At 36.8% G+C, this 15,551-nt stretch overlaps 1 protein-coding gene across 5 annotated transcripts in view; it reads left to right on the top strand.

Annotated features, from left to right (window-relative positions):
- LOC137618650 (zinc finger protein OZF-like) overlaps positions 1–4,309 on the top strand; it is a 91,672-nt gene extending 87,363 nt beyond the window's left edge. For 4 of the 5 annotated variants that reach the window (XM_068348780.1, XM_068348777.1, XM_068348779.1 and 1 more), the window contains one exon: positions 2,373–4,309. In XM_068348780.1, coding sequence (XP_068204881.1) covers positions 2,641–3,981 — 1,341 coding nt within the window. In that variant the 5' untranslated portion in view covers positions 2,373–2,640 and the 3' untranslated portion in view covers positions 3,982–4,309. Of the gene's footprint in view, positions 1–2,153; positions 2,232–2,372 lie in introns of all 5 variants that reach the window. The other variant, XM_068348778.1, reaches the window with a different exon arrangement.
- Positions 4,310–15,551: the final 11,242 nt, after the last annotated feature.

Here is a 15,551-nt window from a genome sequence, read left to right as displayed (position 1 = left end):
GGGAGGGGAGAGTTAACTGCCGAATTGATGTTTTCTTCGACATATACAAAGAAAACTCCATTAAGAATGCTGAGCGGGTGAAAAGAGGGTCTGAGGGTGCTATGATGTTTGGTAAGATTGTATCTGGCCACAGTTTGAAGCAGTGGAAGAATTTTCTACATAATGGAAACAACAAGACCCAACTGATTGAGTTTCTTGTTGATGAATGGAGCAATGATCAAAGTCTACGTGAAAGGCTGAAAAAGAAAGATCTTTTCCTAACACATGGAGATTAATGCATACGAGTTACAAAAGACTCAGTCTCTGTCAATCAAGATCTACAGAGTAGTCAGGAGGTGGCAGACACCCGGCTACTTCTACATGCAGAGCACTGTGGCAGGTCTGGTCTGGCAGCTGTTGTCATCGTATCACCAGACACTGATATCTTTATTTTGGCTATGGCTTTTACACCAAAGTTAGCATGCCATGTATATTTCAAAGTGGGTTCAAAGATGCGTACTGAATATAAAGACGTTAAGAAGGCTTCAGATCTTCTCGTTCTCGAAAAATGTGCCTGCCTTCTTGGTTTCCGCTCTTTCACAGGTTGTGACACTGTGAGCAGTTTTGCCGGCAAGGGCAAAGTCTCAGTTCTCCGTCTTCTATATGATAAAGACCACATGACAACCCTACAGTCATTAGGCCAATCAAAGAACCTATCGAACCAAGCAATCAAACAACTAGAGGCACTAACATGTTCCCTTTATAGTGCCAGGTCAACAATTAACAGCATAAATGAGTTGCGTTTCGCCATTTTTTGTTCGAAGAAAGGCGAGGCTGAGTCTTGGTAACTGCCACCATGTGCATCTTCCTTGCTCAATCACTGCAAGAGAGCTAACTATCAGTGTGCCATCTGGAAAAGAAGTTTGGAAAAGAATCCAGATATTCCTTCTCCAGTTGGCCATGGATGGAAGGTAGATGAAGGAGAGCTAGTGATCGACTGGGGCAACACACCACCTGCCCCTGAGGCTGTCATAGGGCTGATCGCCTGCAACTGTCAAAAGCAGTACTTGAGGGAGAGTTGCTCTTGTCTACAGAACAGAATGAGGTGCAGATACCTTTGCAAGTTACAGACATGTAGCAACATGGAGGAAGAGGACGAGGAGGAGCAGGGGACTATTGAATTTGAAGGCTCATCTGATGATGACAACACTGATGAAGAATGAGATAAAAAAGTTTACAGATTCAAAGAGGCGGAAAAATATCCCGGGGAGCATGACTTTAGGGTTGGAGGTAAGTAGGCCTATAAATGCAGAAAAATTGTTTGCAAGTGTCAACATTATTGTATTTGTTGAAAGATGGTTTACCATATTTTTAGGTTTTGTTCTGTCAGAGAGAAGTAACATGCATTTCCAAAGTTAAGTGGTGTATTTGCTTTACCTTGACCCCAAGGCATTGACCTTTAAATGTCAAAACAATCCTAGATGAAATAAACTCATTCCGACATGATTTTTGCCCTTGGTGGGGAAAATCTGTTTGTAAAATTGCATGAACGAGCAACAAATTGTCATCTTTATGTTTGCAGGTGTTTCATTAAAAAATGACCTTTTCCAAATATGTGTCAAATACCGTTAAGTACCATACCTCAGATACAAAAAAAAAGATAAAATTTTTAGGCACAAAATGGAGTTGGACACTTATTATCTTCTATCTAAGCTCATTTCAATGAAAAAATTCCCATTGGTGCAGTAGCTGGGGAGATTTTTCGAACAAAGGTACAGATTTTATGCATTGGCAAAATTTTATGACCTTTTGACCTCTAGTGACCTTTTATTGTCATATTGGAAAAAACTTATATATAATATTGTAGAACATAAAATTCCCAACATTTTGAGTGGTAACTTGCAGATATTGGACCATTACTTCAAAAGATATTGCAATTTACATTTCCCATACCCCAAAATTTTGGATCCTATATTGGGACCATTCGTAGATCTTTACGAGGTGATTAGTAGCGCTAGGCTACTCCTCCAAGCTTGGCTTACAACTTTTTTTTCATCTATGGATATATACCTTTCAAGAAAAAAAAGTGGCATTTTGCCACCCCAGGTGGTACCAATCCATACAATTCTTGGGTCTGGCTCATGGACTAGTGGCCTTTGTTTGTTTCTCCACAGATCAGGACTGGAATACTTCTAGGGAAGCTACAGGGCCTTCCAGATTTGGTTTCAAGGGGACTTCCAACCATCTAATCAGTGAGTCTCCAGAATTAAAGGACTCATGTTTTTATAGATAGGACAAATACAAATTACTTGAAAATTTTTCATTTTATTTCATAAAACTCTAACATTTTGATTTTACCCTACTCCAATGATAGGTTTTTTCTGTTATTTCAGACTTTTCATACCAAAGGAAATGATCATGCACTTCCTGTGACAAGATTGTGTAAACTACTGAAGATATCTGCAAAAGATACAGGACTGGGAAAAAGGAAGAAGAAAAGATACAGGATTGGGAAAAAGGAAGAAGAAGAAAAGGAGATATAGGACTGGGAAAAAGAAAGAATTGTCTGTGTTGGTTCATGTTGTAAGGCTTTGATGTAAAGAATACGGGGTTTAGTGTTAACTTTATCTTCGGACACTGTTGTGGATAATATTGAAGAGGATGTCATCCAGTGGTAGGGAGAGTATGGGGAACTCTGAATCATTAAAATTTTCGGTAAAAACCGAAATGGAAGAATCCTTTTCACACACTGCAGTCAATTTGGAAAATAATCGTGTGGTTGACATTGTCGGGCTCTTTGAAGATGACTCTCTTCATGACATGGAATTCAAAGCAGAGCCAGAAATAGAATTAAAAGTAGAGTCAGAAATAGAATTCAAAGCAGAGCCAGAAATAGAATTCAAAGAGGAGTCAGAAATAGAATTTAAAGCAGAGCCAGAAATATTTGAGTCAAGTGAAAGTGACATGAAATATTCTTTGAACTCGGATGCATCAGTGAGCGAAGAGGATTTACAAATCAGCAAAAGGGAAGCCGATAAAGAGGAGGAGGAGATTGTAAGGACAGGTGTGAAAGAGGAATGCGATATACAGTTGGGATCCATTAAGAAAGAGGACAAAGGAAAGGGAAGAGGAAGACGGAAAGAATGGCTGCCGAATAAGAAGGAGCATATTGAAAACAGTAGCTCTAAAAAACCTCTTTGTAAAAAAAGTAATTCTAAATCTCACACTGATGTTGGTATGATGTTGAGTGGGAATTATGCAGAAAAGCAGTTTATTGAAGTACTTAAAACCTCCAACACTCACAAGCTAATTCCCACTGGAGGCCATTTCCGATGCAAAGAATGTGACAAAACATTTTCTAACAAAATTGATCTTAAAGCACATTATGGGACTCACGCTAGGAGGAGGTCATTCAATTGTAGTGAATGTGGCAAAGGGTTTTTTGGGAAAAAGAATCTCAAAGTACATTCAAGAACTCACAATGGGGAGAAGCCATTTAAGTGCAATGTCTGTGACAAAGCATTTATTCATAGAAGTCATCTTACAACACATCATAAAATTCATACTGGAGAGAAGCCATTTAAGTGTAATTTCTGTAGCAAAGCATTTTCTGAGAGACATCGTCTCAGAGACCATCATAGAATTCATACTGGGGAGAAGCCATTTAATTGCACCTTCTGTGACAAAGCATTTTCTCAGAAAGGCAGTCTTACAGGGCATCAAAGAATTCATACTGGGGAGAAGCCATTTAAGTGCAATTTCTGTAACAAAGTCTTTTCTTGGAGTCAAAATCTTATACAGCATCATAGAATTCATACTGGGGAGAAGCCATTTAAATGCAGTTTCTGTGACAAAACATTTTCTCAGAGACATCATCTCAGAGGGCATCATAGAATTCATACTGGGGAGAAGCCATTTAAATGCAGTTTCTGTGATAAAGCTTTTAACTGGAAATCACTTATGAAAAGTCATATGAAGATTTGTGCCAAAGAAAATTTGTAAGGAATTGGGGAAGTCGAGTTCTTTTGAAAAGACGAAATTGCTGATACAAAGTGATTAAATTTCTATACATGATTAAATGGAATTGAGTCCATTACTTTGCAAGTGATTCTTTGTGTGGACTTTTACAAAAAAGTTTAATGGAATTTTGATCAAGAAAGAAAAACATGTTCGAATGGATGAGATCTGTTTTTCCTTGGTGATGTCCAGTTGGTTGTGATATTTTCATCTCTTGTTAACTAGTTTTGCACCTCCTCGTTGTACAGTATACAGCAAAACTGGTGGTACCTGAATTTATTGATTATCGTTTGAAAGTTACTAACTGGCAGCTCTCACATTCTTCACATTTCTAATGAGACTAGGTTTCTGGGACAATGAATTTTGTAACTATCTTTTTATGAAAATATCATCTAGATCATTATGGAAAAATTAACCCAATAATCTTTAATTATGATAGAATAAAAAAAAATACTTAATTTGTTTGACTTTCTAGCCACCATAGTCATGTATTTAAAGTAAAAAAAATGCATTGAAATGTAGTTGTGGGCGAGGTCTAACCGGACATCAACTGACAGTCTCATCGTGGCACTCACAAGCAAGTCATCTGTTAAATATGGTTTGAGCTACCCAACAGCTATAGGATAACTGTAACTCTAGTTAGGCTTATTTCACCAGATTCTCTACAAAATATTGATACAACCAATCTTCTCGACATCAATGAAACAACTGTTTCTAGAAGGCTAAACGACACAGTGAAGGAGAAAAATTGAAAAACTATTCTAGGAGGTGAGAGACCCCGCTGCTGCACAACTGCAGATGATGCTTAAGGTTTATAAAGCCAATAGCATAGGCCTAGACTCCAGAGCCATCCTATCATCATCATCACCATTATTATTATTATTATTATTATTATTATTATTACTGTTTTTATTTTTATTATAATTTATGGTACGTTGTTATTGTATTTCTTTAGAATATGCCCACAACACATGTGTCTGAATATGCCTGACCTGATTATAGTTTTCTGTTCGTAAAGTAAAAGTAAAATAGTAGAATTAATTGTATTTCTAATAGTGAAGATAACTCACCACCTCTCTTATTTATTTATTTATTTACTTTTCCTCACACTGAAGAAACCCATTGGGAGACTAGAATTATGTAAGTAAGCTATGACTTGTAATAATTTATTGCAAGTTTTGAATTCACTTTACCTAACTAACGTTTGTTTCATACACAAAACGAGATAAGCAAATAATAAGTAATAATTTTGAAATCATACCCCAAATGCATAAGTTGTTGTCATTAGACTATAGGGAGCTGCTTAAACTTTTCTCCATCTAGACATCCTCTTTCCCAATTTGAATCCTTCTATCCAGACAGACAATTCAAAGACTAGTCTCACTGACTCCCGCATAGTCACATTAACAAAGAGATTTGTGCTACAGTAACATATTTGATATTTGTTCTGAAATATCATTTTAGTTTGAAATTTTTTTTTTAATCTAATTAGTGAGTCAGAGGTACAGTACATGTAGTTGTCATGGGTGACTTAAATGCTAGAGTGGGCGATGGAGAGGTAGAAGGTGTCATTGGGAAGTATGGCGTACCAGGTGAAAATGAGAGTGGTGAGAGACTGGTAGATATGTGTGTTGAACAAGAGATGGTAATAAGTGCTAGCTTTTTTAAAAAGAAAGATAAAAATAAGTATACATGGGTAAGAGTGGCAAATGGAAGAGTAGTAGAAAGGGCATTAATGGATTATGTGTTGATAACTAAAAGAATGTTTGGAAGATTGAAAGACGTGCACGTGTTTAGGGGTATGGCTAACGGTATGTCTGATCATTTTTTGGTGGAAGGAAAATTAGTTGTAGCAAAAGAGTGGGGGAATAGAGTAGGTGGATGTAAAAGGGAGTTAGTGAGGGTTGAAGAGCTAATAAAACCGGGGGTAAAAAGTAAATATCAGGAAAGGTTGAAAATGGCATATGACGAGGTGAGAGTAAGAGAAACTGGTAATTTAGAGGAGTGGAAGTTAGCAAAAGAAAATTTTGTTGGGATTGCAAGTGATGTATGTGGCAAGAAGGTTGTTGGAGGCAGCATGAGGAAGGGCAGTAAATGGTGGAATGAAGGAGTGGAGGTAAAAGTGGAAGAGAAAAGGAGGGCTTTTGAAGAATGGCTGCAGAGTAATAGTATAGAGAAGTATGAAAAATATAGAGAGAAAAAGGTGGAAGTAAAGCGCAAGGTACGTGAGGCAAAGAGGGCAGCTGACCTGAGGTGGGGTCAGGGACTGGGTCAGTCATATGAAGAAAATAAGAAGAAGTTTTGGAAAGAAGTGAAGAGAGTAAGGAGGGCTGGCACAAGAATTGAAGAGACAGTGAAAGATGGAAATGGAAGGTTGTTAAAAGGAGAGGAGGCAAGGAAAAGGTGGGCGGAATATTTTGAAAGTTTGCTGAATGTTGAGGATAATAGGGAGGCAGATATAATTGCTGTTCCAGGTGTTGAGGTGCCAGTGATGGGAGATGAGAATGAGAGAGAGATTACAATAGAGGAAGTGAGGAGAGCACTAGATGAAACGAGAGTAGAAAAAGCATCTGGTATGGATGGTGTGAAAGCTGAGATGTTGAAGGAAGGGGGTGTGACTGTACTTGAATGGTTGGTGAGATTGTTTAATATGTGTTTTGTGTTGTCAATGGTACTAGTAGATTAGTTTTGTGCGTGTATTGTACCACTATATAAGGGTAAGGGAGATGGGCATGAGTGTTGTAATTCAAGAGGTATTAGTTTGTTGAGTGTAGTTGGAAAAGTGTATAGTAGAGTAATGATTAATAGGATTAAGGATAAAACAGAGAATGCAATCTTGGAAGTACAGGGTGGTTTTAGAAGAGGTAGGGGTTGTATGAATCAGATTTTTACAGTTAGGCAGATATGCGAGAAATATTTAGCAAAAGGTAAGGAGGTGTATGTTGCGTTTATGGATCTGGAGAAAGCATATGATAGAGTTGATAGGGAAGCAATGTGGAATGTGATGAGGTTATATGGAGTTGGTGGAAGGTTATTGCAAGCTGTGAAAAGTTTCTACAAAGGTAGTAAAGCATGTGTTGGAATAGGAAATGAAGTGAGCGATTGGTTTCCGGTGAGACTGGGGCTGAGACAGGGATGTGTGATGTCGCCGTGGTTGTTTAACTTATATGTTGATGGAGTGGTGAGAGAGGTGAATGCTCGAGTGCTTGGACGAGGATTAAAACTGGTAGATGAAAATGAACATGAATGGGAGGTAAATCAGTTGTTGTTTGCGGATGATACTGTACTGGTAGCAGACACAGAAGAGAAGCTTGACCGACTAGTGACAGAATTTGGAAGGGTGTGTGAGAGAAGGAAGTTGAGAGTAAATGTGGGTAAGAGTAAGGTTATGAGATGTACGAGAAGGGAAGGTGGTGCAAGGTTGAATGTCATGTTGAATGGAGAGTTACTTGAGGAGGTGGATCAGTTTAAGTACTTGGGGTCTGTTGTTGCAGCAAATGGTGGAGTGGAAGCAGATGTACGTCAGAGAGTGAATGAAGGATGCAAAGTGTTGGGGGCAGTTAAGGGAGTAGTAAAAAATAGAGGGTTGGGCATGAATGTAAAGAGAGTTCTATATGAGAAAGTGATTGTACCAACTGTGATGTATGGATCGGAGTTGTGGGGAATGAAAGTGATGGAGAGACAGAAATTGAATGTGTTTGAGATGAAGTGTCTAAGGAGTATGGCTGGTGTATCTCGAGTAGATAGGGTTAGGAACGAAGTGGTGAGAGTGAGAACGGGTGTAAGAAATGAGTTAGCAGTTAGAGTGGATATGAATGTGTTGAGGTGGTTTGGCCATGTTGAGAGAATGGAAAATGGCTGTCTGCTAAAGAAGGTGATGAATGCAAGAGTTGATGGGAGAAGTACAAGAGGAAGGCCAAGGTTTGGGTGGATGGATGGTGTGAAGAAAGCTCTGGGTGATGGGAGGATAGATGTGAGAGAGGCAAGAGAGCGTGCTAGAAATAGGAATGAATGGCGAGCGATTGTGACGCAGTTCCGGTAGGCCCTGCTGCTTCCTCCGGTGCCTTAGATGACCGCGGAGGTAGCAGCAGTAGGGGATTCAGCATTATGAAGCTTCATCTGTGGTGGAATTGTGGGAGGTTGGGCTGTGGCACCCTAGCAGTACCAGCTGAACTCGGCTGAGTCCCTGGTTAGGCTGGAGGAACGTAGAGAGTAGTCCCCTTTTTGTTTGTCTCTTTGTTGATGTCGGCTACCCCCCAAAATTGGGGGAAGTGCCTTGGTATATGGATGAGCTAACACTATTCAATGATAAAATTACCCATAACAAGTGACCAATGATGTCTCATGCATACACATGTTTACAGAGTGAAATATAAGATTTAATACTAATTGTCAACTTAGGAACAATTCTTTTCTGAAGCAAAAATAAAAAAAGTTTCACCAGTTTTGTTTCATACTGTACTGTACCTCTGACTCACTAATTATTCACACCCTTTCTTTCGTAAGAATTTTTGTCAGTTAGAAACCTGCAGAGTATTTGTGGAAATTAAAGAATTAAAGGATATACTTGGACAACAAAAAATAAAAGTGTTCTAAATGCATTTGTCTGCTGATCTCTTGTGCTGTATGTGCTGGAGGAGAAACATCATTACTGCGGTACATCTTTCTTTTATGATCTTCGTACAAAGTGAAATTTCACTCAATTGATATAATTTTATGCTGAAATTTTTTCGTATTCTAACTTCTATTATTTGTTTACTCTTATACGTCATGCAAACCTTCGACCTTATACTCGATTATGACTTCAAGTAATAGTAGTAGTAGTAGCTGATGAGTAGGCCCCCAGGTAGCTCAATTATTTTACAGTTTCTGTGGTACCTGCCGTTAGGAAATACACTTTTTCCCGTTGGGTGACATTTCCGTTGCCGTGTTTGTGACCACAACAAGAATCTGAGGTGCTCTGTCAGCAGACGGCAGTGAGTGTAAAAGGGAGGGGCAATGCGCCCTTCATCCCTTCCGCAATATCACATAATCACTTCATGATGAATATAATAGCTTTTTTACACATAGATTCAGAGTGCTTTCCTATTATTTAGAGTAAAATAATATAAGTATAATTCAGATAAACTATTCTATAATAACCTCGTAATGAATAGAAGGATTTTTTGTTTATTTAGAATGAAATACAATATAGAAAAAAGTAAGCTTTCGAAAAAAAAAAACAAAGGAACATACAAATGTAAGGTATCAAAGTAAGTGACAAATATTGTATGCAACTGCTGAGGACGGATCCGCTGCCTCGTAGTGATACAGATAAGCCAGTAAGTCCTCCTTGAGTCCCCACCACTGGTGTCTTTTGTTGCTCATTCATCCCCTGTGTTTCCCAATACTGAATTTTCTCTAACAGCAAAGTACTGTGATACTCTAACATTGCTGAGTGATCAGGTTGGTATATTGAATGTACATATTGTGCACTTCTCCATTGTGACTCTACTCATGATCATCATTTCATACCTTTCAAACTAATCAACAATCTTTCCAGTCAACCCAACAATCTTAGGACAGGCTGTGCCAAAGCTAGCGGTGCAAAAGACACTGCGAGTTATCTTACATACTCTTCTTGTGCATTGATAATTTGTCAAACTTTGGCACTAGTTTTCTTACCCGATTTGTGTCCTTGCTGATAGAAAGGTTCCTTTTCAATTTGAATTATGAGGGAAAGTTCAGACTTCCTAAGTACAAAACATTAAATTGATACAAATGGACTATAAAGGAAAAGTAATGTTTTTGTGTCTGTAAAATTGTAAATTAACTTTGAATAATTGTTCTAATTTTTCATGCTTGTTTGTATGTAACTGAAGCTTATTTTTCAAATATTCTTATGCCATAACAAATAATTGTTAATTTGAGATATTGCATTTTTAACATGCATTTTACAATTTAATAAATATTATTTATAACAATTTTCATATTTCATTTACACTTTAGTTCCTTTCACACTTCCTTATTATGAAATGAACAGGTCTCAATAGAAAAAGCATTTTGAATATGAGATATTTACTTCTGGATCTGACACATTGGCTGTTAACAAACAAGTATTCAAAGAAGAAGAAGAAGAATATAAGCCTTGGTGCAGAGGCTATAGCACTACCCAAGACTAGAGAACAATGGTCACTTTGGAGTGTCCGTCCTCCTAGAATAGCTGCTTAACATAGCTAAAAAGTCTCTTCTACCCTTACCAAGTGGAAAATAGCCACAAAACAATTACGGAGTAGTAGTTAAACCCTTAAGCGAAGAATTGTTTGGTAATCTCAGTGCTGTCAGGTGTATGAGGACTTAGGAGAATATGGAAAGAATAGGCCAGACTATTCGGTGTATATTGAGCAGATGGACAAAAGTCTCTCATTATTTATATGTTGTTTACTTGTAATTCCTATTTTTTTTCATTCTATTGTTTATTTTTAACTCTTACCTGGCTACTCTCTTTATTGGGCCCTTTAGACTTTTAGCATTTTGCTTTTCAAGCCAGAGTTGGGACTTTTCTTTAAGTGATTACAATACAATATATAAGTACAGTATTTATTAAGATTCTGTCTATACATTTAGAGAAAAGGCAGTAAACTACCCTGTGTGTATGCTTCTTCAGGAATGCAGCATTTACTAGAATTTTCAGATTCATTCATAAACAAACAATAAGAAATAGTACAATATTTCATCCATCCCTAATTCACAAATTGCATCGCTGTTGTTCTGCTGTAAATCTCATGGTTTGATTTAATCTTTCCTTATTAGGTAAAGTTATTTTCAGAACAGATGTTATTCTTCTATTTTTATAGTGACTTTTTACACCGTTCCATGAGAAGAGACCAATGTACAGGGCCTAACTTGCGTTCTATGTCTTGGGTTCAGCAGAAGTTGTTATTTTCAAAGTTTATTCACAATTTATTGGCATCCAAAAGATCCACACTCATTAAAAGTACCTTATGAATCTCCCAATGTCTTCTTTGACATCAAAAGAAATATTAGAAAAGCTTTGAACAGTCAGGTCAGCAAAAAGAAGAGGTTGGGAAGAGATATAAAAAGCTATATCGATATTCCAAGTAAGCCTACTTGTAAACAAGCTACTGTCTCTACTGATCAATCTTTAAATCTTGAATTGATTGACAGAAAAGGTAAGACCAAATCTTGCCATAGGTTCACTGTTATGCCATTGATTGTTAGAATACTGTTTCGAGTGAACTTGTATTTTACACGTGGTTCAATTTGACTTCTGTCTCTTAAATCAGACATATTTTAGAATACCATATACAATATTCTTCCATACATTGCAAGGTCAAGGTGTAATTATACATAACTGCAATTCTTTTTCTTTTTAGAAAACTCTCTTGCACTGCTGTTGCATAATATAAGAAAATAGTGCTCTGTAATCTCATACTTGTATTGGTAAGAAATAAATTATGTTTATTCTGGCACAATATAAAGACCTTACGCTCTTTACACGTGAGTGTTATTATTTCCGTGATAGCTGAAACCAGCCATTAAAGTTTTAGTGAGGTGTGACCCTCTGCTAGTTAGCGTAGGGGGTCAGCGGCCTTAGGCCAACCTTCCCACTCACACAAGCACTAGTAAGCAATGGTCACTTTTTATTTCGGCTTGGTAGCGTAAAATGTAGTCTTGCTCTCCCATCAAAACCTTTTAACCAGTTTATGACTAATTTGTTTGTTTTAGATTGTCCTATCTTACGTAAGACAGGCTCTTGTCAGGATGCCAGAGAATTTAAAATCAATCTTGCAGTTTATGATTAAAAGCACCTGGATGAAAAGTGTAAAAAAAATTCTTATTTTCTTTCAGATGGTGACCAAGACTTTCCTTTTGTGTGAACAATGTTGTTTCCCTTAGGGCAATCTGGATTAATGAATGTTCCCTAATTATTATTAAGGTATTATCATTATTACTTGCTAAGCTACAACCCTAGTTCGAAAAGCAGAATACTATAAGCCCAAGGTCTCCCAGAGGGAAAATAGTCCAGTGAGGAAAGGAAATAAGGAAACTACAAGAAAAGTAATTAACAATTAATATAAAATATTTTAAGAACAGTAACATGAAAATAAATATTTCATATATAAACTATTAAAATTTTGAAAAAGACAAGAGGAAGAGAAATAAGATAGAATAGTGTGCCCAAGTGTACACTAAAGCAAGTGAACTCTACCCCAAGACAGCGAAAGACCATTGTACAGAGGCTATGGAACTTTCCAAGACCAGAGACAATAGTTTGATTTTTGAGTGTCTCACCAATTTCAGTACATGTGGCATATCTGACTACCCCCGGATCCCCTAATGTAAATTGAACTAACGATTGTCTGGTGAGGATATATTTCTGTGACATTTATTGTAAAATTTGTAGTTTTCTAAGAATTAAATTGGGCTCAGACAACAAGGAACCACAAGTTCAAAGGCGTCTGTTTGACCAAAAATCTCTGCCCAAACTAGCAGTTGAAATGAAGTAATGAAAATTATAATGATGGGTTGATGGGGGTAAATATAAATTTGGTACAATATTACTAAGGCCATCTATTGGCCATTTAAATAAACAATGTGTAGAGCTCTTGAATCCTTGCATTCTGGAACCTTCCATGACTTATAACTTAGGGGGAAAAATAGCCTACTTGATATGAATTGGATATATTAAATACTTGCCGCATTGCATATTTCTACACAGGTAACAATCTCTCACGCTTTTTAATTGTATAGACGTCGTAGTCATGATTTAGTGTGGATTCCAATGACGTATTTGTGGGTGATATGGTTAAGGGTAAAGAATGAGTGAGAGGTGAAGGGGTGAGGAGTGGGGAGTGAGAGGTAACGGGTAATGGGTGAAGGGGTGAGGAGTCATGAGTGAGGGGTGAGGAGCGAAGGGGTGAGGAGTGAGGGGTTGAGGGGTGAAGGTGTGAGGAGGGAGGAGTGAGGGGTGATGGGTGATGGTGAAGGAGTGAGAGGTGATGATGGGTGAAGGGGTGATGGGTGAAGGGGTGAAGACGAAATTTTTCCCTGAGACGAAACTCGTTGCTGGTTCAATACTGCATATTTACCTATATGATCAAGTGTTGCCAGACCTACAGAAATGTCTGTATTTTTACTGGATTTCCCACAAATCTACAGAAATACAGAATTTTTTTTCATTTTCATCATAAATCTACTGGATTTTGTTGCACATGATCCCGAAATTCTCAAGGAATTGCCCCGATAGAGCAGTATTCTTTAAAATCTAATATCTGTACATCAAAAAAAAAGTTAAATCGAATATGAATGATAAACTTAGACGTACTGTGTGTTACGGGGACAATTCGATTGCATTACTCGATGTCTCGAAGCGGACACGTTCCATACCAACTAATATGTGTTATTTACTGGATGGGCTACTCGGGAACGTTTCTGTTAATAGTGATGAGGATTAGTATGGTCATTTCCAACAACATATCTCCCAGTCTAGTGTAGTAATTAGGAGTACAATAGGTGAACTAATATTTTTGTTTTACTAATAACTTGCCAAGTACCTTTATCATTAAAGGGTAAAGCCAGAATTGTACATAAGCTTTAATTATGACATATAATTTTGTTTTCATTAGTGTCATTCTTTGTAGGCCTAGAAAATTTTGCATTGTCGCTTTAATAATCTCTAAAATTATGGTAGTGTGTCTACATATAAAGGGACTAACATTTATATTAATTATGTAAATTTAAACATTAAAACATAATTCTACAAAATTACGTTAAAGCCTGTCTGTACATATAAAAAGATCAAATTTATGCTATTTTTTTTTTAGTTATGTATCAATAACTTTAAATATTTGTATTAAAAAGCAAATAAAGTACATATGAGTAATCTACAGAAATTTCATTAAATCTACAGAAAAAATGAACAAAATATACAGAAATTTTGCCAAGGGCATCTGGCAACACTGCCTATATCACCCTCTTGCCATCTCCTATAGCGATATAACACTACTCTTATTCTGATACTACACTACTCCTGACCTAAGGGTAAAAGAATATTTTTGTATAATATTTGTTGTATTCGTCACACTTCACCATGTCAATCATGAGCCACTTGTATTGAAACCCAAAGGGGATGGATCTTTACATGGCATCATTATTGATATTTTAAGTAATGGATCGCAGAGAGTTGTTGTTGATAGGCCCCATAGTGAGTATAGGAATGTGGTATTTAGAGTTCCTCAGGGCAGTGTTCTTGGCTCATTACTTTTCATCTTATATACACATGGCATAGTTTAGCCTTAAAAACAAGCTTGTTATATATGCAGATGATGCTACTCTCTTTGCATCAATTCCATATCCTGGATGTAGATCTGGAGTTTCTAAATCGCTTAATAGAGATCTTGCTAGAATTAGTGCATGGTGCAAGTTATAGGGTATGAAGTTGAATCCTACCAAAACTCAAAGTATGATTGTATGTAGGTCAAGGACAGTGGTTCCTTAACATCCGGATCTCAGCATTGATAATGTTTCTGGAACTCTGTATAATTAAAAATTTTAGGTGTGATTCTCGATGGTAAATTTTCTTTTGAGAAACACAGTAGGTGAGTGTTTTCTTCAATTGACCCCCCTCCAAAAAAAAAAGAAAAAAAATTGGCTTATTAAGAAAGTCTTAAGATTTTCGGTTATCAATTTACTCTGAAGTGTTTTAATTCTTTCATTCTACCTGGTTTTAAATATTGTTCTCCTGTCTCATCTTCAGCTGCTGATTCTCATCTTAAGATGTTGGACAGGAACTCAAGGTCTATCAAATTTCTTATTTCTGATCTAGATATTAATCTCTAGCGCCGTCATTCAATTAGTTCATTATGCATGTTGCATGATATTTTTTTATTATTCTGACCATCCATTTCATTCAGATCTTCCTGGACAGTTTCATCCTGTTCGTAATACTAGGCCTGAGGTTCAACACTACATAGTATTCTAGAAGTTTTAATTCAGCTGTGACTAAGTTGTGGAATGATCTTCCTAATCGGGTAGTTGAATCAGTAGAACTTCAAAGGTTCCTCTCTTGCAGCAAATGTTTTTATGTTGAACAGGCTGACATAAGTCTTTTTATAATTTATGAAGGAAATATCTATTTTGATGTTGTTACAGCTTTTAAAATATTTTATTTTAATTGTTCCTTATTTCTCATATTATTTATTTATTTCCTTATTTCCTTTTCTCTCTGGGCTATTTATCCCTGTTGGAGCCCTTGGTCTTATAGCATCTCGCTTTTCCAACTAGGGTTGTAGCTAAGCAAGTAATAATGATAATAATAATAATAATAATAATAATAATAATAATAATAATAATAATAACAATAATAATAATAATGATAAATGTAGTGGTTTTATCGAATTAGTGATGACGTCAAGAATTTTTTCGTAATCCATTATAATTGGGACCTTAAGAGAGAGAATCTGAACGATACCTCATTATCCTAAGCAAGTCATTTTAAGACCTTAAACACAGCTGGTGGCCTGAATGGGTCGTTAACACAATAATTGTGGTCA

Source organism: Palaemon carinicauda, chromosome 25 (assembly GCF_036898095.1).
Source record: "Palaemon carinicauda isolate YSFRI2023 chromosome 25, ASM3689809v2, whole genome shotgun sequence".
NCBI classification, from domain to species: Eukaryota; Metazoa; Arthropoda; class Malacostraca; order Decapoda; family Palaemonidae; genus Palaemon; species Palaemon carinicauda.
The sequence above is the reverse complement of the archived record's forward strand: the minus strand, read 5'-3'. Positions and strand labels throughout refer to the sequence as shown.